The sequence below is a fragment of the Pseudopodoces humilis genome, chromosome 18, assembly GCF_049639895.1.
Source record: "Pseudopodoces humilis isolate 2021_Gansu_Grassland_sample_001 chromosome 18, ASM4963989v1, whole genome shotgun sequence".
Lineage (NCBI taxonomy): Eukaryota > Metazoa > Chordata > Aves > Passeriformes > Paridae > Pseudopodoces > Pseudopodoces humilis.
In genome coordinates, this window is record NC_142217.1 from 14,843,008 (window position 1) to 14,863,243 (window position 20,236).

Genomic DNA, 20,236 nt, shown 5'->3' on the forward strand with positions numbered 1-20,236 from the left:
TACAGCCTAATACAATTTTAATGAGGCTGGGGCGCTTGCCAACTGTCGGGAGGGCCATCAGAGAACCTCTGCCGAGCTGGCTGGTGGCATATGGCAGTGAGGCTGGGGCAGCCAGGCACCCTGGGGTGGCCCCCAGCAGCAGCAAGGGACAATCGGGGACCTGGGGAAGTGTCAGGATTTTGTCTGCACCTGAGACTTGTTCCCAGCCCTGGTGCAGTGGTCTCTGATCTCTGGGTGGTTTTGGCAGAGCCCCGTATCCCACTGCAGGACAGCTCGATGGCTGCACTGGGTCACCTCATCCTGCACAAGAGCCCCCACTGTCACAAACTCTGTCCCACACGGGATGGAGGTGGCTGGAGGGACGGTGACCACCAGCACTGCATCCCCAATCTCTGCTGAGCCTCTCCATGGGGTGAGTGGGTGTCTGTGTTGTGGGGGGGCTTCCCAGGCCAGCCACGGCCACTGCCACCACCAGTGGGACATCAGCACCCCCAGGATGGGCTTCTGTGTGCCAGGGACACTGAGCAGTGTGTGGGTGTCCCAGGGAAAGCACGTGGCTGGTGTGCTGGGTGTGAAAACCAACGAGCAGCCCCCTCACACTGAGCCCCCAAATTTGCTCCAGCAAAGTAGAACAAGGAGGGCTCGGGCCAGGCTGGAATCCTTGAATGCTGAGGACAGATGTGCTCCAAGGGAAGGAAGCCCACAGCTTTGGGCACCCTGTGACACAGCTGGAGGATCTGTGTGCTCTGGAGGGCAGGACAAGGCTGGACACACAGCCCAAAGCATCCCTGGCTGCTGTGCCTGGGGCTGGAGCTGCTGCCTCCACACTGTCCCTTTGCCTGAGCACATCCCCCTCTGCCCTGGGCTGTCTCCACTGGGGACACAGGGCTGGAACAACCCACTGCACCCTCAGACTCCTCACCAGACACTGCTGTACACAGCATTTGCTGTGTCTGTCCCCTGTGAGCCCCCGTGCCTGCCCCTGTGCATGCCACCCTCCCTGCAGTGTCCAGCTCTGCCTCCCCAGCACCACCAGCTCAAATGAAAATCCCGGGATCGCTCACAAACGGAGCCGGGCTGCCGCAAAAAGTGTCCAGGCAAGCATGAAAATCCCAGTGCGTTTCTGTGCCTGAGGCAGGCAATACAGGGGTCACTCCACGACCGGGGCTCCTTTTCTCCTGGCTTTTCTCTTTCAGAGCTGGGATCTCTGAAGTCCCGGCGGGTGAGTCCCACAGCCCCTCCAAGGGACGCGGCCGCGCTCACTCCGGACATCCATCGCTCTCGTCATGGATGCCGTGTGTCAGGGATTGGGTCTCCTGCAGGAGCGGCGGTGGGAGGGCTGGGGGGATGACCTCAGAAGCGTTTAGTCACGGCGGCTTGCAAAGATGACGGGAAATGCAATGTACAGAGGGAAACCCAGCGCCTCTCCTACCGCTCCAGCGCACCGGCACGCACGGATGCGCTCGGGAGATGAGCTGTGGCTGCTGCACGCCCAAGTCGGGGGGACACTGGGCACCCTTTGCCACCACAGTGACATGTGGGGAGGTTTCAGACTGTGTTTAGGGCTCTCCCGTGCCCCAGGAACAGAGGGTGCAGGCAGGGTGAGTGCAGGCAGGATGGGTACCCGCCCTGGAGGGACAGGATCTGCTGAGCCAGGCAGTGCCATCCATCCACACAGTGCCACCATGCACCAGTGTCACCCATCCATGTCACAGTGCTGGGGAGAAAACAGGGTGGGTTTTTCTTTCTCTGCATAATTGCTTTTTTTTTTCTTTTTTTTTTTTTTTTTTTGAGGAGAAAAGCTGTTTCTTTCCTGGCCTCATCACCATCTGCCCGTGGTGGCCAGGGAAGGCAGAGCTCAGCAGCTGTGGGTCTGAGCAGCTGCTCGGCCTCATGGCCAGGCCTTAATGCAGGGGGGCTTTGAGCCAAAGCAGCAAAAGGGATTTGCTGGACAAACATGGATCTGCCTCACTGGAGCTTGGGGGGGACCTGCTTCCAGCCCAGACAAGGAGCTGTGAGGTTGGCTCTGGTTGGCAATGGTCTGTCTGGACTTGCAGGGCTGGGCAGCAGGGATGAGCACAGAGCAGGTCTGGCCAAGACTTCCAGGAAAACAAACCCATCCCAAGCTGGCAGGTTTGCCCTGGGGCGGTTGTGCCAGTGACCCCCGGGCGAGGGCGGGTGGTGCTGGCCTGGGGTGGAGCAGTGGCTCTAACCAGTGCAGCCAGTGCAGAACCAGTGCAGCCTGAAGGGCCTTGGGACGTGGGCTGGGATGCCATCCTGCCTTGGTTGGATGAGCTTGGGGGAATTCTTTGTGCCAGCCCTGAGCACACACTGTTGTGCCCTCGCACCCGTGCCCACACTTAGCTCCTCACTTGTCCTGCTTCATCTGGGACAGGCAGCTCAGCTCCCTGATCCAGCTGAAAACCATCCCCATCTGTACTTCCCATCGTCACTCTTTCTCCAATTTTCTGGTTCTGCACATCCCTCCAGTCAGTTCCCCCCTGTAAATGCAGGGCTGTGCCTGAGCCACCTTCAAATCGACCCCTGCAGCTGTGCTCCTACTCCCTGCTTTGTGTCCCTGTTACAGACACAAGAAATGTCCCTGTCCCCAGGTGCAGTGGGCAGTACTGACAACCCTCTCCAGGCTGGATTCCTCCCATCTCCAGGTCAGCCCTGCTGTAAGTGCCATCACATGCACAGCAACACTGCCACCGCCCCCTGAGAAATGCCTCAAAATGCTCCCCTGTGCAGGGGTGCTGCTGTTTTTCTTCTGGATTTGCAGTGGGACTCCAGTTCCCCAGGGGCAGGATGCTCCAGCCTCACTGGTGCCTGGCACAGGGTGCTGAGATGGCTCAGAGATGGCAGGAGGCCATGGCATCTGTCACCCTGCTCCCCATGTGTCCCACAGCCTTGAGGCACGGCCAACAGCCCAGGAGGGACAGAGGGGTGCAGGGGGGTCTCACGATGTCTTGGAGTGGGATGGGGATGTGCAGTCAGAGGGATTCTTGCAGTTCAAGTTGGTGTTGTGCAGTGCAACGGGGTGGTCCCATAATGGGGAGGGTCCTGCAATACTTAGGGGGTCTTACAACCTGTAGGACCCTGCAATTCAAGGAGGGGTCTTGCTTTACAGGGTCTTGCTGTGTATGTTTGAGGGCCCTGCAATGTGAGGGGCCCCTTCCTGGAGAGGTCTTTCCATGCTGAACTTGTGCTGGAGGAGGAGGTCCTGCAATTCATGGATGCTCCTTGAAATGCAGAGAAAGGTCTTGGGGTCCTTCAGTTTATGGGGAGGTCTTACATTTCAAGGGGGCTCTTGCTGTGCTTGGAGCAGTCATGAGGTGAGGACTTGCATTGTGTGGGGCTCCTGAAATGCAGGGAGAGGTCTTGCCATGCAGTGGGGACTCGCAGGGGGGTGTCCCACAATTCAAGGAGGCTCCTGAAATGCATGGAAGGATCCCATTATACACCGGGGGTCTTACAGCGTGGGAAGATCCTGCAATTCACGGGGGCTTTTGTCATGCAGGGAAGGGTCTCTGCATGCAGGGGAGTCCCGCAGGAGGGAGGCGGGGATGATGTCCAGCCACTCGAGGGGGTTCTCTCTGCGCCTGGCGGGGTCCTGCCCTGCCGGGGGCCCCGCGGAGATGCGGGGGGCGGGCGGGGGTCGCGGCGGGGCCGGCCCCGGCGGGCGGGGGGTGCGGGAGGCGGTGCCGGGGCCGCGGCGCTATAAAGGCGGCGGCGGCGGGGCGGGCGCGGCGGCGGCGCTCGGTGTCGTTCGCTCGGTGTCGGTCGCTCGGTGTCGGTCGGCGGCGAGGCAGGATGACGGCGAACGGGACGGCGGAGCCGGTGCAGATCCAGTTCGGGCTGATCAATTGCAGCAACCGGTACCTGACGGCGGAGGCGTTCGGCTTCAAGGTGAACGCCTCGGCCGCCAGCATGAAGAAGAAGCAGATCTGGACTCTGGAGCAGGACGGGGAAGACTCCAGCGCCGTCCTGCTCAAGAGCCACCTGGGCCGGTACCTGGCGGCCGACAAGGACGGGCGGGTGAGCTGCGACAGCGAGGAGCCGGGCCCCGACTGCCGGTTCCTGGTGCTGGCCCACGGCGACGGGCGGTGGTCGCTGCAGTCCGAGCCCCACCGCCGCTTCTTCGGCGGCACCGAGGACCGCCTCTCCTGCTTCGCCCCCGCCGTCTCTGCCGCCGAGAAGTGGAGCGTCCACCTGGCCATGCACCCCCAGGCCAACCTGTACAGCCTGGCCCGCAAGCGCTACGCGCACCTGGGGCCCCGCCGCGACGAGCTGGCCGTGGACCGCGACGTGCCCTGGGGCGTGGATGCGCTCATCACCCTCCTGTTCGTGGAGCAGCGGTACAGCCTCCAGAGCTGCGACCACCGCCTGCTCCGCAGCGACGGCCGCCTGGTCCCCGCCGCCGAGCCCGGCACCGCCTTCACGCTGGAATTCCGCTGCGGAAAGGTGGCTTTTCGCGACGGGGAGGGCCGCTACCTGGCCCCCTCGGGGCCCAGCGGCACCCTCAAGGCGGGCAAGAGCGCCAAGGTGGGCAAGGACGAGCTCTTCGCGCTGGAGCAGAGCTGCCCGCAGGTCGTGCTGCGAGCCGGCAACGATAGGAATGTCTCCACCCGGCAAGGTACGAGGAGTGGGGGCTGCGGGCGGGGGGAACGGGACACCTCGGAGTCCCAGGGCTCGGGGTGCTCTCCCGCATCCCTCGGGTATCACCAGCTTCCCTCGGGAATGGCCCGCCCCGCTCAACCCCTCGCATCCCTGCGGCATCGCTTCCCCTGCATCACCTCGGAATGGCCCCCCCGCAGCACTGACCCCCCACCCCCAACATCCGCCGCCTTCCTGCAGCAGCCACCCCCCGGGGTGCCCCCCTGCATCCCTCTGCCATCGTCTCCGTAGTGGCGTCTTCCCCCTGCTCAAACCCCTCCCCTGAAGCCACCATCTCCCCCGGGCACCCCCTGCACCCCTCAGCTTGGCTGCCCGCGGTTCCTCCCCCAAACCCCCATCACGATCCCCCCGCATCCCTCCCACATCCCATCCCCTTCCCCCTCCCGCATCCCTTCAGCATCGCCTGCCTGGGGGCCCCCATCCCTCCGGCACCCCCATCCCCGCACCATCGCCTCTGCAGGGCTCCCGGGGGGGCAGGGATGGCGAGGGGCCTGCTTTGGGGTGCAGGGAGGGACGGGGAGGGGGGCTGGGAGGCGGTGGATGGAGTCTTCCCTCGCCGTGAAGGAGGCAGGGCTGTACCCCTCGCCTTCCTTCCTTTGGAGCTCATTGTTCGCCCAACAAAGCCTCCACCAATCTCCCCCTCGGCCGAGCACGGCTGAGCCATTTGTCCAGCGGAGCAGGGAGGCTGCGGGTCCCCCGGGGGGCTCTGGGTCCCCCCAGAGGGCCGGAGTTCCCATGGGTGCGGGTCCGGGTGGCAGCGTTACGTAAAGGGATTTGCCAAAACTCCCGCATCCTGCACCCACCCGCACAAAGGCGGCCGTCCCTCCGCACCCTCCCCACCGACCCTCCGCTCGCCGGAGGGGCCACGGTGCCACCCGGGATCCGGTCACATTCACAGCTCCCCGGGCACGTGGGAGTGCCACCGAGCCCTGCAGCCGGGGGTCCCCGCTGTGCCATGCCGGGGGTCCCCGCTGTGTTCCGCGGGTGCCCCGGGGCTCATCCCCGGCGCGCCAGGTCAGGCCGGCGCACGCCGGCTGCGGGATGGGTGCGAGCACGTAGCAAAGCCTGGAGGGACAGCGGGGAATTTTTTTTTGTGTGTGTGTGTTGTATTGCAAGGCTGCTGCTTCACTGTGATCCGTGCGGCGAGCTCCCTGCTGCTCTCCTGTCCGGGGGCAAAGCAGCCCATGAAAAATTAATAACGAAATGTGCCAAGATGGGCAGTGCGGATTGTTTTTCCAGGCACGGGGATTTGGGGAAGAGGAGGAGAGGATGGCGGTGGCGGGAGGATGGCGGGAGGCTGCCGCAGCGCTGTGGGGGAAGGGCTGCTGCAGCCCTTTGTCACCAGAGATGGGGAAACCAGATGTGGGGGCAGATGTGAGGGACGGAGCGGCGGCGGTGCGGGACCCCGTGGTGGCGGGGGACCCCATGGAGCGGGTGGGAATGCTGCTGGCCCACCCTCCGGCTTTGTCTAATTCGGAAGGGATGGGGGAGCAGGAAGGAGGGGGAACAAATCTCCCCAGCAACAGAGGGCTCAGGGCTGTGCCCGGCCCCTTTCCAAGCAAAATACAGCGGGAAGGGCCGCGCTGGGGCTGCACATCCTCGCTCGAGGCCGTTTTGGCTGGAGAAGCCGTTTCCACGCGGTTTTTCCTTCCCGATGGCAGTGAAAGGCTGGGAGCCGCCGCTTGCTGGAGGCTCATCCTCCTCTCGTTGTGGAAGTGCCGCGTCCCAAGGTTACCAAGAGGCAGCAGAAACAGCCGTCGGAGGAAGCGGCTCCAGACAGCCCTTCTCCCCGCCGGGCTGATAAGCGCCGAGCTGCTGGCAGACGCTCCCGTGGCCCCTGGGGATGCGGGATATGCGGGATATGCGGGATATGCGGGATGCGGCCAGGGGGTGACTGAACAAGGCAGCTTGCTCCTGTGTGGAGTCAGTGAGGGAGCAGTGGTGGCAGTGGCTGTCCCCCCTCTGCCCCATGGGAGGAGCAGGGATGGGTTCATGGGGTTCTCCTGTGGTTCCTTTGGCTGGGATCCAGCTTTGGAACAGTATTGTCCCACCAGTGCCAAGTCGGCTCCTGGCCTGGAGTCTCCTCGCAGTGCCGGGGGTGGCCGGTGTCAGCATCCCCTGCACACAGGGGACCGCGACACAAACACTCCCGGGGCACCAAGGGATGGGTGCCAGCGCTGCCTCTGCTCCGGCACAGGGGCTGCGGGTATCCCTGGCACCCCTCCAGCCCCGGTAGGATCCCCGGGCTCCCTGAGAGCTCCCATCTCCGGTTTGCAGCCCGAAGGGAGCGGTGCTGCCAGCAGGAGCAGCCTCCTCCCCGCTCAATGGCTCCTTTCTAGCCCGGCTGCGGCAACAAAGGGCCCTTTGTGGGCTCCAGGGCCCCGGGGGCAGAGCTCTGGCGTCCTCCCCGCTGCTCCCCTGGCAGTCCCCCGCCCGGCCGAGGTGTGCCCCAGCCCCCTGCCCGAGCTGGGAGAGGGTGGGCTGGCTGGGAGTGAGGAATTCCAGGAAACGGGAGCTGGGGAGGAGGGCGAGCGAGCCCGGACGTGCCGTGTTGGCAGTGGGGAGCTCTGCCCTGGGGCCGGGACCCCTCCCGGGCTGAGCCGGATTTCCCCCCCCCCCCCACCCCAGTTCATCTCGGTGCCACGGCAAGGCAGGAAGATGCGGCTCCAGGGCAGGGGGCACGAAGGCTTGGATGTAGGTTTTTCATCTGGAGATGCCAAGTGGCCTGTTGACACTTGGGGGATACCACAAAGCCACAGGAAATCCACAGGGAAGGGGAGGGGGTGGGTTTTTCAGGAAATTCATGTTTCACCCCTACCCGTGACCCCTTTGCAGGGCTGCACCCTCAGCAAGGGAGCTGCTGGCTCCCCGTGCTCCAGGCTGCTGGATTTAGACAAAAACCTGTTTGGATTTCTGCAGGGGTGCAGGGTAAGCCCAGCTGAAGGGCAGGGAGGGGGCAGGAGCAGTCTCTGAGCACGGGTGTGGGTGCAGCGCTGGGTGGAGGTGCCAGAGCCCACAGGGATCCCAGACCCGACCGGTGCTGGCATCCCAGGCCCATCCTGAGGTCCTGCCCTGCTGCCAGCAGTCCCCTGGAGCAACCCGGGCTCGGATGTTTGCAGCTATAACCGTGGGGTTTTTGAAAGGAGAGCTGGAGGATGAGAAAACTGCTCTCCTCTCCAGGAGCTCATCCCTCTGGCTCTCACTAGCATCCCAGGACGGCCCTTGGGAGATAATTCTGTGTGAGCTGAGTGCAGAGGGAAAGTTTTTGTCCTGCCCTGAATGTGCCCCCACGCTGGGTCTGCAGCCTCTCGTGGTGTGGAGCCCAACAGAGCTGCAACAAACTCTGCTCCTTTAGAGGGAGAGGCCCACACAGAAGGTGTGTGCCTCAGGCCTCTGGTGCATCCACAGTCATGGCTGGAGAGCAGCGAGGGCTCCGGCATCCATCCTGCAAACCCACGAGCCTGGAAACCTCGGCAGCTGAGGAGCTCTTTTCTGTTGTCTGAGCACCTCAAGTCCAGGGACTCGGCATTAGGAAACCCTGGGGTGAAAACATGCCTCAGCCTTCCCAAGCTCTGCATTCTCGCCACAATCCGGAGCCGGAGCACATCCCACGCCGGGAATTTTGGGGTGCGCAGGCGTTCCTCCACCCCCCTCCCAAAGAGCCGCCGTGTGCTCGGCCCCCTCCTGCCTCCAGCTGTAATTAGCGGCTTCGTCAAGGTCAGGAAGAGCAGTGCCAGCTCCAGACTGTAAATTTACCAAGAGCGTTAATTAATCCGTGATTGCAGTGGGAGCGGCCGGGCCGGGCGCTGCGGGAGAGCGCGGCCGGGGGTGGCGGTGGGGACAGCCTGTCCTCCTCCCTGGGGACATCTCTGAGGGACCCACCGTGCTCCTGCGGCCTCACACACAGCCCGTGCCTTCCTGCGGTTTCCCCCATCCCGCTGCAGCTCAGTTCCATCCCTTTGAAGCCTCCTGCCCTGGCTGTAGCCGCATTCCTTTGTGCTGAGATGTGTAACCCAACCCCACGCTGCTTTTGGGGAGGGGGCGGTGGGAGACCCTCCTGGTCCTTCCAGGCATGAGTGTGGAAAATGGGCTGGCAGAGAGATGGGGAGGCCGGTGTGAGCACTGTGCTCCGTGCCGGGGTCTCTGGGGAGAGGGAGCAGTGTTTGGAGGCTCCTGGCACTCCCTGTCCTGTCTCCAGCCCTGCTCTGCGGAGTCCCCCTGGCTCTGCCCAGCCTGGCCCTGCAGCTCAGAGAGTTCTTCCCAGAAAAGTCACTGAGGGGAAGCACCAGCCCCACTCCTCCTGCACAGACCTCAGGGACCCACAGCTCTCACAGGTTTGGGGGGTCCAAGGGTGCAGCCAGCCTTGAGGGATGGGCTGTGTCCCCCAGGGTCACCTCCCCACAGCCCAACCTCTCCGCGAGCCCCCGCAGAGCTCCTCTCTCTCTGTTTTACAGCTCTGGATTGGGGCTGGAGCTGCCTGACGCCAGGATGCGAAATCAAAACCAAATGTTCCCACAAGCACCAGCTCAGCCCCCGGCAGCGCTGGGAGGCGGCGACTGTGGGATGGCTCCAGGAGCCGAGGACGTGGCCAGTGGGGCTGGGCTGGTGGCCATCAGCACCCACCACCCCCTGCCTTGCCCCAATACCCTGGGGAGTGAAGCACCGGGGTGGCTGCGTGTCCATCAGGGGAATCATGGGATCAGTTGGGTTGGGAGGGATCATGGGCAGGGACACCTTTCACCAGACTGGATTGTTCCAAGCCCCATCCAACCTGACACTGAACACTGCCAGGGGTGCAGCTGAAAGAGGTGCTGGAGGCTGCCTGCTGAGAGGAGGGGTACTGTGAACAGGTGGAAGTCATGGGCTGGTTTGGATGTGGGAGATAAAATTACGGCCCACAAAGTGACGCCTTCAAAGCCTGATCCCTTTGGGAACAAAACCTGATCCCTTTGGGAAAGGTGGGTGATGGATATACAAAGCAGAGGCTGCTCCTGGGCATTGGGATGGGGCCTGATGGGAGACACGGACAGGGGATGTGGAGCCCCAGGGAGCTGAGTGTGCAGGACAGCTGGGTCCAGCTGGTGGGACCTCCTGGTGGCTTCCCAGAGCTGTGGGGCCACCGAGACTGCAGCCCCAGAAACCCTTCCAGTGCCTGTACAGCACTGCTTGAAACCCCAGCAGCTGAGAAACTGGGATGCATCGTGGAGGTGTGAGGGGCTGAACACGTGGCCAGCCCCCACCTCCCTCAGCTGCTCCTCACCAGGCTTGTGCTCCAGACCCTTCCCCAGATCCCTTTCCCTTCTCTGGATGTGCTCCAGCCCCTCCACGTCTTTACTTTAGTGAGAGGAGCAGAACTAGACAGAATGTGGATGTGAACCCTTTGCACCCGTGCAGCAGGGAGGGATGCAGGTGTGTTTGGCTCTGGAAAGTTCATCCAGTTCCACCAAACTCCCATTTCACTAAGCTCAGTAGTGGGGCTGAGCTCTGCACTCCCTCCCCAAAACCCAGCACAGAGCTTTGGCTGCAGCTTGTGGCTCACATCCCCAAAGTGTTTTTAGGCTGAAATCCACCCAGCTGGAGAGCTCTGGAGCAGTTTTGGCCCTGCTAGTCCTGACTAAGCAGGTTTGCTTCTGCTCAGGGCCTGAGGTGGATGCACATGTGGCTGGCGGTGGCCCAGGGCTGTGGCCAGTGGCCCCAGGAGCAGCTGCATCCACCTCTGCATGGAAATGCTGTCTGTGGCCCCTTGGGAGCAGGGATGGGCCATCCTGGCTGGCAGAGCTGGGGACAGGCCGGTGCTGATGGTTTTGGAGAGCCAGGGAAAGGCTTGGCTGCCCTCAGGCTTTCCTGAGCCTCCTGTCCCTGCACACCTCACTGCCCCAGTGGGATGTGACAAGTGGGGATGAAAAACATTGTCATGGTTCTTAAACATGCCACAAACTGGGATTCATGGGTGCTGCGGCGGCCTCTGCTAATGGGCTGGGTAACCTGGCTGTCACCTTTGGGAAAAACTGCAGCCCTTTTCCTTATAAAATATCTACATTGGTCTTTGCTTCATTGTGATGGAGCTGCTGAGTCAGGAGTGGAAGCTCACGGCTGCCCACCCCTCATTTAGGACCTTAATGCCAAATAACCAAATGAAAACCTGGATTTGAACCCCAAATGCCAGACCTGTGTGAGGGATTTGGAAGCCACCAAAGCTCACCCCGGAAACAGGAGCCCCTCTCAGTTGGGTTTTCTGGACCTGCTGGAGGCCGGTTGTGGTCCCACCCCCATCTCCATCTGTTTCTGCTCTGTAGGGATGGACCTTTCGGCCAACCAGGACGAGGAGGGTGACCAGGAGACCTACCAGCTGGAGATCAATAAGGACACCAAGAAATGCGCCTTCCGCACCTACACCGGGAAGTACTGGACCCTCACCTCCAACGGGGGCATCCAGTCCACCGCCTCCACAAAGTGAGTCCCCTGTCCCCGGCAGCTCAGGGCGGTGCCTGGGCTTCAGAGCACCCTCTGCATCTCCCAGGGGAATTCAAGGGGGATTTTCCAGCTTGGGTGCTCATCCCAAACGCTTCCCAGCAGAGGCGGTGCATTTTGGGAAAGCCAGGGATGGGTTGGGGCTTGCCGCCCACGATGCTCTGGAAGTCCCTGGGGCCACATAATCCTTCCTGACTGGCTGGGGCTGTGGAAATGCTTTGCCCTGCAGTTCAACCCTGAGAGCCACGCAGAAACCCCAAAAGTGCCTTTGGCTGCCTGCCTGCCTCCTGCCCGCGGGGCGAGGGCTTCCCAGCGGGATGGCCACCACAGCACAGTTCATCCTGCAAAAACAGATCGAATCCAGCTCTCCTGATCCAGCCATGGCCCTTTCCAAGCCAGCAGGGTGGCAGTGGCAGGGCCACCCTCCCTCACAGCTCGCTGACTGTCCTCTCTGCCCCACAGGAACGCCAGCTGCTACTTTGATATCGAGTGGTGCGACAAACGCATCACCCTGAAAGCTGCCAACGGCAAGTACGTGACAGCAAAGAAGAACGGGCAGCTGGCAGCCTCCATGGAGACAGCGGGTAAGGGACACTTGGGGACCCCACACTGGGGCAGCAGGGGATGAAAAAAGGTCCCCCCAGAACCAAGCTCTTCTTCCAAGTGATGCTAAGGCAATAAGTTCTCTTAGTGACTGATGTGCTGTGAGATGGGTGGGTGAGAAATGGGTGAGGGGCAGAGCCCCTGCTCCTCACCGCTGCCTGCCAGCTTTGGGGTCTGGCTCTGTGCCCCCCTGGCTGCTCTCACAGCCCCTGTCCCCTCGGTGCAGGCGAGACGGAGCATTTCGTGATGAAGCTGATCAACAGGCCCATCATCGTCCTGCGCGGCGAGCACGGCTTCATCGGCTGCCGCAAGGTCACCGGCACCCTGGACTCCAACCGCTCCTCCTACGACGTCTTCCAGCTGGAGTTCAATGATGGGGCCTACAACATCAAGGGTGAGTCCCCAGGGGAGCTGTGGGCTGGGGGGCGGTGGCCTTTGGGGTCCCCGTGGTGGCTCATGAGGCTGCTGTGTCCCCTCTCCTGCAGACACCACTGGGAAGTACTGGATGGTGGGGAACGAATCATCCGTCACCAGCAGCAGCGACACCCCCGTGGACTTCTTTTTTGAGTTCTGCGACTATAACAAAGTGGCCATCAAAATCAACGGCAAATACCTGAAGGGCGACCACGCCGGGGTGCTCAAGGCATCGGCCGACACCATCGACGCCTCCACCCTCTGGGAATATTAATGCACTTTAGGGTACCTCCCGTTGCCAACTTCTCTTTCCCTTCCTGTCCTCTTTTCCTTTGGGTTCTGTTTCTCCTCTCTGTAACAGGATTTTCAGACTGGCTTGCCCTTCCCTCCTGCCATAGAGTTGGTGCGTTATGTGGGAGGTGGGTCTCCGTAAATCCCTGTAAGAACTGGAAAAGTGGTGGGGCTGCCTGCCTGTAGCTTTGTAGAGGGGTCTGTCTCTATCCCCCCCATCCCTGCCTCCCTCCAGGTTTGCTGGGCTTGGAAATGGCTGTATCCCCCTCCTGGCCCTGAGCATCACCTTAGGTAGTTTAATTTTCCTCTCCTCGATTATAAAAAGGGAGTAAGATCACCTCTGTGCTCACTTCTGCCATATCAGCACTGGCACAGCCTCAGACTGTGCTGCCAGTGTCCCTGGAGCATCTGTCCTGCCCTGCCCTGCTCCAGCCAGGGGTGCAGCGATGGTGCTGGGCTCAGCTGGCTCAGCTGGCTGGTCCCAGCAGCTTCTCTCCCCTCCTGGACTGTGGGGCAGGTTCATCCCCAGCTGAGCTGTAAGAGGTGACCTTTCATATCACAGCATCCCTGGGGATGGGGCTGGTGTGTGCCAGCGCATCCCTGTGGAAGGGACAGCAAGCTGCCCCTCCCCAAACACCTGGAAACGATTCTTTAGGGTGATCCTGTCTGAAAAGCCTCAGCCTTTCATCTCATGGAGCCCTGTGCTCCTCCTGTCCCTCCACCCCTCCTTGTGCTTCTGGCTCTGGAGGAGCATCCCAGACCCTGATGGTGGGTCCAGCCTGTCCCGAGACTGGTCCTGCTGCCATGAGTGGAGGGGAGGGTGCGGGGGACACAGAGCCAGCCCGTGCCAGGGTGGGGGCTTCATCCAGCCCATCTCTGGCGGGCTTCAGTCCTGGCAGGAGCCGGGCTGGCCAACGTGATCTCCCTGGGGCAGTGGCTGGAAGCATAAACTGCAGATTTTGGTTTACAGAATAGAAAAGTTCCTTAGCAAACTTTGCACAGTGATATTTGCTCAGTACCTTTGATGTTGTTTTTTTCTCTCTCGTAAAATACTGGAACAGTGAAACGAATCACTGAACACCTAATGCTGAATTAGGAAGCGTCCGCTCCCGCGGGCACCCCGAGGGGGCAGCTCCCGGTCCCACCACCCCCAGGGCACCTGGGCTGGGCTCTCATGAATCACAACCCTACTGGAAAAGGAAAAAAAGAAAAAAAAGACCAAAACAGTATTTTTGTTAGTCTCTATTTATATATGCTCTCCATGGCACTGTGTGACCAGCTGTTGTCTGTACTAGGTCTGCATTAGAGTTTAACGCTGTCTGTAACGGGTGATGCTGCGTGTTCCTTAGGGTGTTGAAAGGCACTTTATCCTTTGGGGACTTCCCAGGGCCGGTATCTGCTCCCTACAAACACACCAAGGAGCCTTTTCCTGCGTGGGCCCCCTCTGGAGAGGGGGAGTGCTGGTCCCACCCCACGCCAAGGGTGCTCTCGGCATCGCTGCCGTGCCAAACCAGGGCCGGTCCCTACTGCCGGAGGCCAGGCAGGGGCTTGTCAGCCTTAAAGCCATGAGGAGGGACTCCCCTCCACAGGAGCTCGGTGCTAAATTTAGCTGGGAGAGCGAGCAGCTGTCCCCAGGCAGGGGGACAACTCCGGGCTGGGGTCCCTGGCGGGCGCAGGGGATCCCGGCTGGGACTCTACCTCGGCTCTGCGCTCACATCCAGGGGCTGCCCGCGCCCCCCGGCACCACGTGTCCCCCCAGGAGGGGCTGCCCCTCGAAGGACCGAGTGTCTTGAAGCCCTGTGTGACCCTGTGTCTTGGCACACACTCTCGCTGGCCTTCACCCCCTCCCCGTGTTGCCTCCTCCCCATCCCCGTCACGGTCCCAACCATGTAATTCCTGCTCCGGCTTCTCCCGTGTGACACTAGGTCAACATCTTTCCTGTTTCCTCTTATTGGGTGTCGTGACTCTCTGAAAACATCTCACTCTGAAAATTTAAGTTTTGGGTTTGTTTGTTTTTTTATTATTATTATTTTTTTGTAAGTGCCATTTGTATAACTTAAAAAAAAATAGCTTCAAATGGAGAAAGATGAATTAAAAAATAAAACCTGCATTCGGATTCAACCTGATGCGTGGTCTGTTGGGGCTGCAATGGCCTTTTAAAGAGGCAGGAGCTTGAGTGTGGAGATTTGGGGTGGTGGAGCCTTTGTCTGGCAACAGTTGAGCTGGTTCTAGAGCTGAGGATGGTAGAAGGGGAACGGTGACTAAGAGGCTCCAAAGAGGTGTAAGGCCAAAGCCAGCTGGAGGCTGGGTCACCTCTGGAGATGTTCACAACAGCCTGAAGCCACTGAGCCCAGGGGCATCTGGGGGTGGGTGACCCATGGATGGGTCAGGACCACCTCATCTGCAAACCAGCTCTGCTGCCCTCGCAGCCAGGAGCAAAGCTGTGCCCCTACAGAGCTTCTTCTCTTGGCTCAGGTATTTCACATCCATAGGATGGCCCAGATGGGAGGGAGGAGCACTGGGATGGGGGGTTTGGCTGCATGGTTGGGTGGGGGGCAGCAATTGGCCTCCTTTACTTGGCCACGTAGAGAAGGGCAAGATAAAGGACTAAGGAGGGAAGCCCAGCCCAAGCCACGTCCTGCCAAAGGAGCCACCATGTGCCCCAGCCCTCCCAAGACAACTGAAGCCAGCCCAGAAACTCAACCAAGAGCACCCCCAGCAGCTGCACTGAGAACAGCCAGAGCTCCCTGACCACCACAGCCTGGCTGGGCACCCACCAGCTCCTGTTTGCCTTGGAAAATGTAAAGCTGATTGGAAACAGCCAGGTTTGGGATGGGGAGGGCTGCCCAGCTCCCCCCAGGCACACATCCCAGGGGGACAGGGGGATGGCAGTGCCTAGAGACACCTTCACACCATCACATGGGAGGGTGAGCCCTGCAAGGGCCAAAGGAAGGAAGGAAGGATGTGCAGCCCTGACTATAATCAGGGAGAAAGAAATCAGGGCAGTGCAGGAAGTGCTGAGCAGCTCTGATGGCCTTGCAGTGACATCTGCATGTGCATGAGCAAACCTGGCTGTGACACCACTGTGACAGCCACCAGGGCAGCAGGCAGCTCTGCCCACCCATGGCAGGGGCTCTGCAGCTGCAGGAAGGACTCTCCCCCTTCCCCTCTCCCCAGCTGCCAGCACACATTTTCTTTTCTCCCCTCAAGGCTGGATTTTGCTTTTACCATCGTTCACCACCACTCCAGCAAGAGGGGAAAGTCCCTCAGCCTTCCCCCACCCTGGTTTCTATTTAAAGGAGCAACTGGAAACCATTTTCTATCCCCATCCAGTTCTTCCTCGGGAGCACATGGAACAGGTTAAACTGTTCCAGGAGGGTCAAATGGGTTCTTGCCTTGCAACCAGGGGAGTTTTCATCAGCACAGGCTGGGATCTGGCCCCACTCCCTGGCATTGTCCCAGCGCCAGGCTGGCACAGGCAGGATGGGAGGACAAGGTCATGGCTGTAAGAAAAGCACACAGGTGAAAGCCAGAGTGCACAAATTTATTTACAAAAATTCAAATTACAATATAATACAGGAACTTTTTACACACAGAATATTAGAACTGTTTACTACCAGAATGTAAAGAAAAATATTTTTTGGTTTTTTCTCTTTTTTTTTTTTTTTTAATAAACCACCTATTTATTTTCAACTATTGTTATACAAAGTTGCAGAACATGCACATCTTTACAGTTTTTTTTTTTTCTTTTAATACAACGTTTTGCTAAGTGCAAATACTAAGTTTCTCTCTCCACCTTTAAGGCAAGTAAATGGGACACTGCAATTAGCTGTGAGAAGTACCTGTTATGGGATCAGCCAGGGCACAGCAACCTCCTCGTTGCCTTCAAAACCTTTAAACAAGTGGTTCCAAAGACTGTGGGGCAGGAGGGAAAGTGGGATGCAGGAGATAGAGACCAGGTCAAGGCTGGATTGGGTGGCTCAGTAAGTTTTGGGCTTTTTCTCTTTTTTTTTTTTTAATAAATCAACAGAGATTCAGAAACAACTCGAGATCTCCTGGGTTAGAGGGGGGAAGCAGCCACATGCTTGGGCTGCAAGTTTTTGGTGCAATGGGTGTTTCCTTGGGGAGAGGAGCAGTGCTGGGCATGCTGTACCTGCACATCACAGATCAGGCACTGATTTATCCTCCCTTGGACACAAATAAGCCCTTGGCTCTGGCAGGGGACACAGGGAACCCTCTCTTCCCTCTGTGTCCTCCAGGCTCCCCCAGGACCATGACTCTGTGCCAGGGCAGCAGTGACCCCGATGGATCACAGCCACAACCTCTCCTTGCCACCTCTGCTGCTCCAGCCCCTCTGTTCCACATCCACACCTCCCTCTGCCTCAGCTCTGTTCTCCATGCCCACACATCCCTGGACACACACACACACACAGGACTGCACCACCACTTTTTGCTGGATGACCATCCTATTTCCTTCATAGCCTGGGCCACTGGTTCAGCAGCTGAGCTGTGCCTCCCCTCCACTGCCTGATGCTTCCTGCACCCACCAGGAAGGGCAAATGCCTTGGAGAGAGCCTGGAGGGCTCATCCAGACCAGCCCTTGAGCCCAGAAAATCTCAGCTATTAAACACACAGAATTCCCTTTCCATAAGGGAAGCCACCACTACTTCTTCTGACCTGGGTCTGTTTTCTCAGCAGCTGCTATGACAAAGTCCTCCCTCCCCAAATCCAACAGGATTCCTGCTCCTGGCTGCTGCAGGAATCAGTTGATGCAAGGCAGGATTTCAATCTGGTCAAAGCCCAGCTGAGCAGCAAGTGATAAAGCTCCTGCAGCCCCCAGACTGCTGCCAGGAATAAACTAATTCAAAATAGAAAATTCCAGCAGCAAGGGAATATCAGTTGGTTATTAATGCTCGAGAGGCCATGGCACAGAGGAGCCAGAGGGCTCTGCAGGGAATGTTTGCCCCACCGGCAACGGGAAAAACACTCAGCCCCAAAAGGCATGGGAGTCCTCCTTCCTGTCTGGGAGACCTTCCTGGGGACAGCAGGCCCCAGATGCTGTCCCAGGCCCCTGACCAGGAGCATCCCACCGACACCCCGTGCCCAGCGCTCCGAGCACACCCGAGGGGATCCGGGCTCTGGGAACGCTGCGCGTGGGGCTTTGGCAGAAGCTGTGAGGTGGAGACAGGGAATTTTACCTGAAAGAACAAATAAACCCACAAAACATCTGGATGCTGAAATACAGGGGGAAATGACAGGAGGGGAAATGCACCCAGAGAGTTCCCAGCAGGACAGAACAGGATGAAGGCCAGAACAAAACATTTGGAGAACAACAGAACAACTGGGCTGCTAAAAGCCAGCCCAACATTCCTGGGAAGAGGGATTTTTTTACCACTCCAACCGTTTTCTTTTCTAGAAGGGGCCTGTACCAGACAGAACAGCCAAGGGCTGTGGAGAAAGGGCTTTGTGCCACCCTCCTCCCACAGCCCAGCACTGCACCCCCCACTTCTCACAAGGAAGTTTTGCTTTTCCCTCACTTTCTAAGCCCAGCAATACTCAGGTTTAACTTTTAACACGCTTTCCCAAAGCCAATTAAGCTGACACACACATTTTCATGAGTTATTTGGTGCTGTGGAAGCAGTCAGCTTCCTGCAGCGTGAGGCTCCAGCTGCCCATTGGGTTGTAAGGATTTGGGTATGGGGGCTCCCAACTCGCTGCAGCCAGGGGGAAAATTCCCAATTTTCCTACCACAGGACACATCACTGCCTACACATCTATCTGGGTGTTTCCCAGGCAGTTTTTGCAATAAAGGGCACAGCTTTGGCTCCAGGTGGTTCCAGCAGCTGCCTGAGCACTGCTGCCAGAAGCTGGGGGAGGTTTGGGATGCTAGAGGAGAACAGCAAAGCAAAGGCCACGTTTCAGAAGCTGAGGGGCACACACCTTTGGGGGGAAAAACTGAGCCCCTCAAAGGGGGCAAGGTCAGTCCAGCAAAAAACTTGGGTGCCCAAATCTCCTGCCACTTCCTAACATCCCCAAACAGAACATGGCTCTGGGCTTCCTACCAGGACCTCGGCAATGGGACGGCTGCTGCAAGCCCTCACTCTACTTGGAGAGTGAGGAACACAAAAAATGCTACATTGTCTTGCTTTTGAACAATTTATTTCTGCTGGGAGGTGCCAGCAAGATGGAGGGATGCTGGGGAACACAGGAACCCCAGCCCTGAGCCTCAGCACAGGCAGGAGAGGCTGGGGCAGCTGCCTCCTGTTACCTCACTCCTGAAGGTCTCACGCTTCCTCGGATGCCAAGTGTCTCCTCCCTTCCCCCAAGACTCACTTTGCTGCTCTGGCCAGCAGGAAGGCAGGATTTTTGGAAATTCCCCAAGGAATGGCTGTATCCCTGTGTTCCACAAAGTCTCACTTTTCCTCCCAACAGCTGCCTGAACTGGCTTTGTCAAAATAAAACATCTGGATGCCCAGCTCAGGGGAGGAATTCTGCCCCTAGGAAATGTAGCACCAAACCCTGTTGCAGCACAGGTTGAAATGCCGGATTGCAAAGGTTTGGAGAAGCCCTAGAGAGGGTGCAGTGCAGGGACACGGAGTCCCCTGGCTGCTGGCTAAACCCCAGAGGGGCTGGAGTGGGGAGGGGGTGACGTTCTGGGGTGGCTTTTGCCAAGTGACTCTGCCAAGTGCTGAGGTGGGGGCAGGTCAGAACCGGTGCCGGGGCTGAGGGCCAAAGTGCATAGGCAGGTTGTGCTCCAGCTGCACATTGATCTGGGGAAAGTCAAAGTTCACCCTCATGTTGGGCAGGGGGGGCACGTAGGGAGCGGGGATGGGGCCGATGTTGAGGGGGATGTTGTTGTACATGGGGCGCACGGGGGGCAGAGGGAACGGGGGGTGCACGAAGGGGTACGGGGGCATCCGGGGCTGGTGGAAGTTCTGAGGAACCGGCCTGGGGATGACTTCGATTCTCTGGATTTTCTCCACGGGCTTCTCCACGGGAGGGCCGATGCGTTTGAAGCTGTTCTCTGCACGGGGAGGAGAGCAAAGCGCCGTCACCCCACACACCTCCCGGAGCTCAGTCCACGGGCTGACATTTGCCATTGGCATTCCCCATTCCAAAACATCACTGCTGGCCCCTTGCTCCATGAGCTCCCCAGCCTGGCTCCTTTCACCAACACCACCCCACAGAGGGGGAACATTTCCTTCTGTGGGATGTGGGGCAGCCCCTGTTCCCCCCACGACACAGCTCAGAGGTTTTGCTGCCCCTCTGCCAAGCAGAGACATCCACAACACCGGTGCCACATGAGAGATGGACACAAATCTTGTGCTTGCTCACAATCCCAGCAAAAGTCTGCACTTTACAAACAGACCAGTTCCCAGGAGGAACAGAATCCAGTGAAGGTCCAGAGACCCATCAGTAGCTGGGAACCCTGTGCTGCCCCATCATCCATCCTCAGTCTGATCCCAACGGCGACTTACCCCCATTCTTCTTCCTTTGCTCCTCTTCAGCCTCCTTCTGAATCTCATGAATTATCTTCTCATCATCTTCCTAGAAATCAAGGAATACCAAGAAGCTGTGGGATAATTCCTGCTGCAGCAGCTTTCTATTCTCTCAGTGCTGCTTTTCTTTTCAGCACATTTTCATGGGGAAAAACCAAAAGAGCCTAATTTGGCTGAATTGTCCTCGTTTGGGGCTGGCCTAGATTTACCCAAAAGCAAAGCTGTGATGAGGAAACTGCAGCAGCACAAATAACCTGCACTCTATGGAGTATGACCAAGAT

At 59.1% G+C, this 20,236-nt stretch overlaps 2 protein-coding genes across 5 annotated transcripts in view; one reads left to right on the top strand and one right to left on the bottom strand.

Annotated features, from left to right (window-relative positions):
• The first annotated feature begins 3,762 nt into the window (after nt 1–3,762).
• Nucleotides 3,763–14,572, top strand: FSCN1 (fascin actin-bundling protein 1). Its single transcript, XM_005523023.3, has 5 exons — nt 3,763–4,636; nt 10,974–11,130; nt 11,611–11,732; nt 11,978–12,145; nt 12,237–14,572. Exons 1-5 carry the CDS (start codon nt 3,814–3,816, stop codon nt 12,437–12,439), a joined length of 1,473 nt encoding a protein of 490 aa, XP_005523080.1. The 5' UTR covers nt 3,763–3,813; the 3' UTR covers nt 12,440–14,572.
• Nucleotides 14,573–15,979: 1,407 nt separating this feature from the next.
• The window catches only part of RNF216 (ring finger protein 216), a 76,958-nt gene continuing 72,701 nt past the window's right edge, over nt 15,980–20,236 (bottom strand). For all 4 annotated transcript variants that reach the window (XM_014252753.2, XM_014252752.2, XM_005523024.3 and 1 more), the window contains 2 exons: nt 19,935–20,004; nt 15,980–19,480 (listed from right to left, as the gene is read on the bottom strand). In XM_014252753.2, coding sequence (XP_014108228.2) covers nt 19,161–19,480; nt 19,935–20,004 — 390 coding nt within the window. In that variant the 3' untranslated portion in view covers nt 15,980–19,160. The remainder of the gene's footprint in view (nt 19,481–19,934; nt 20,005–20,236) is intronic.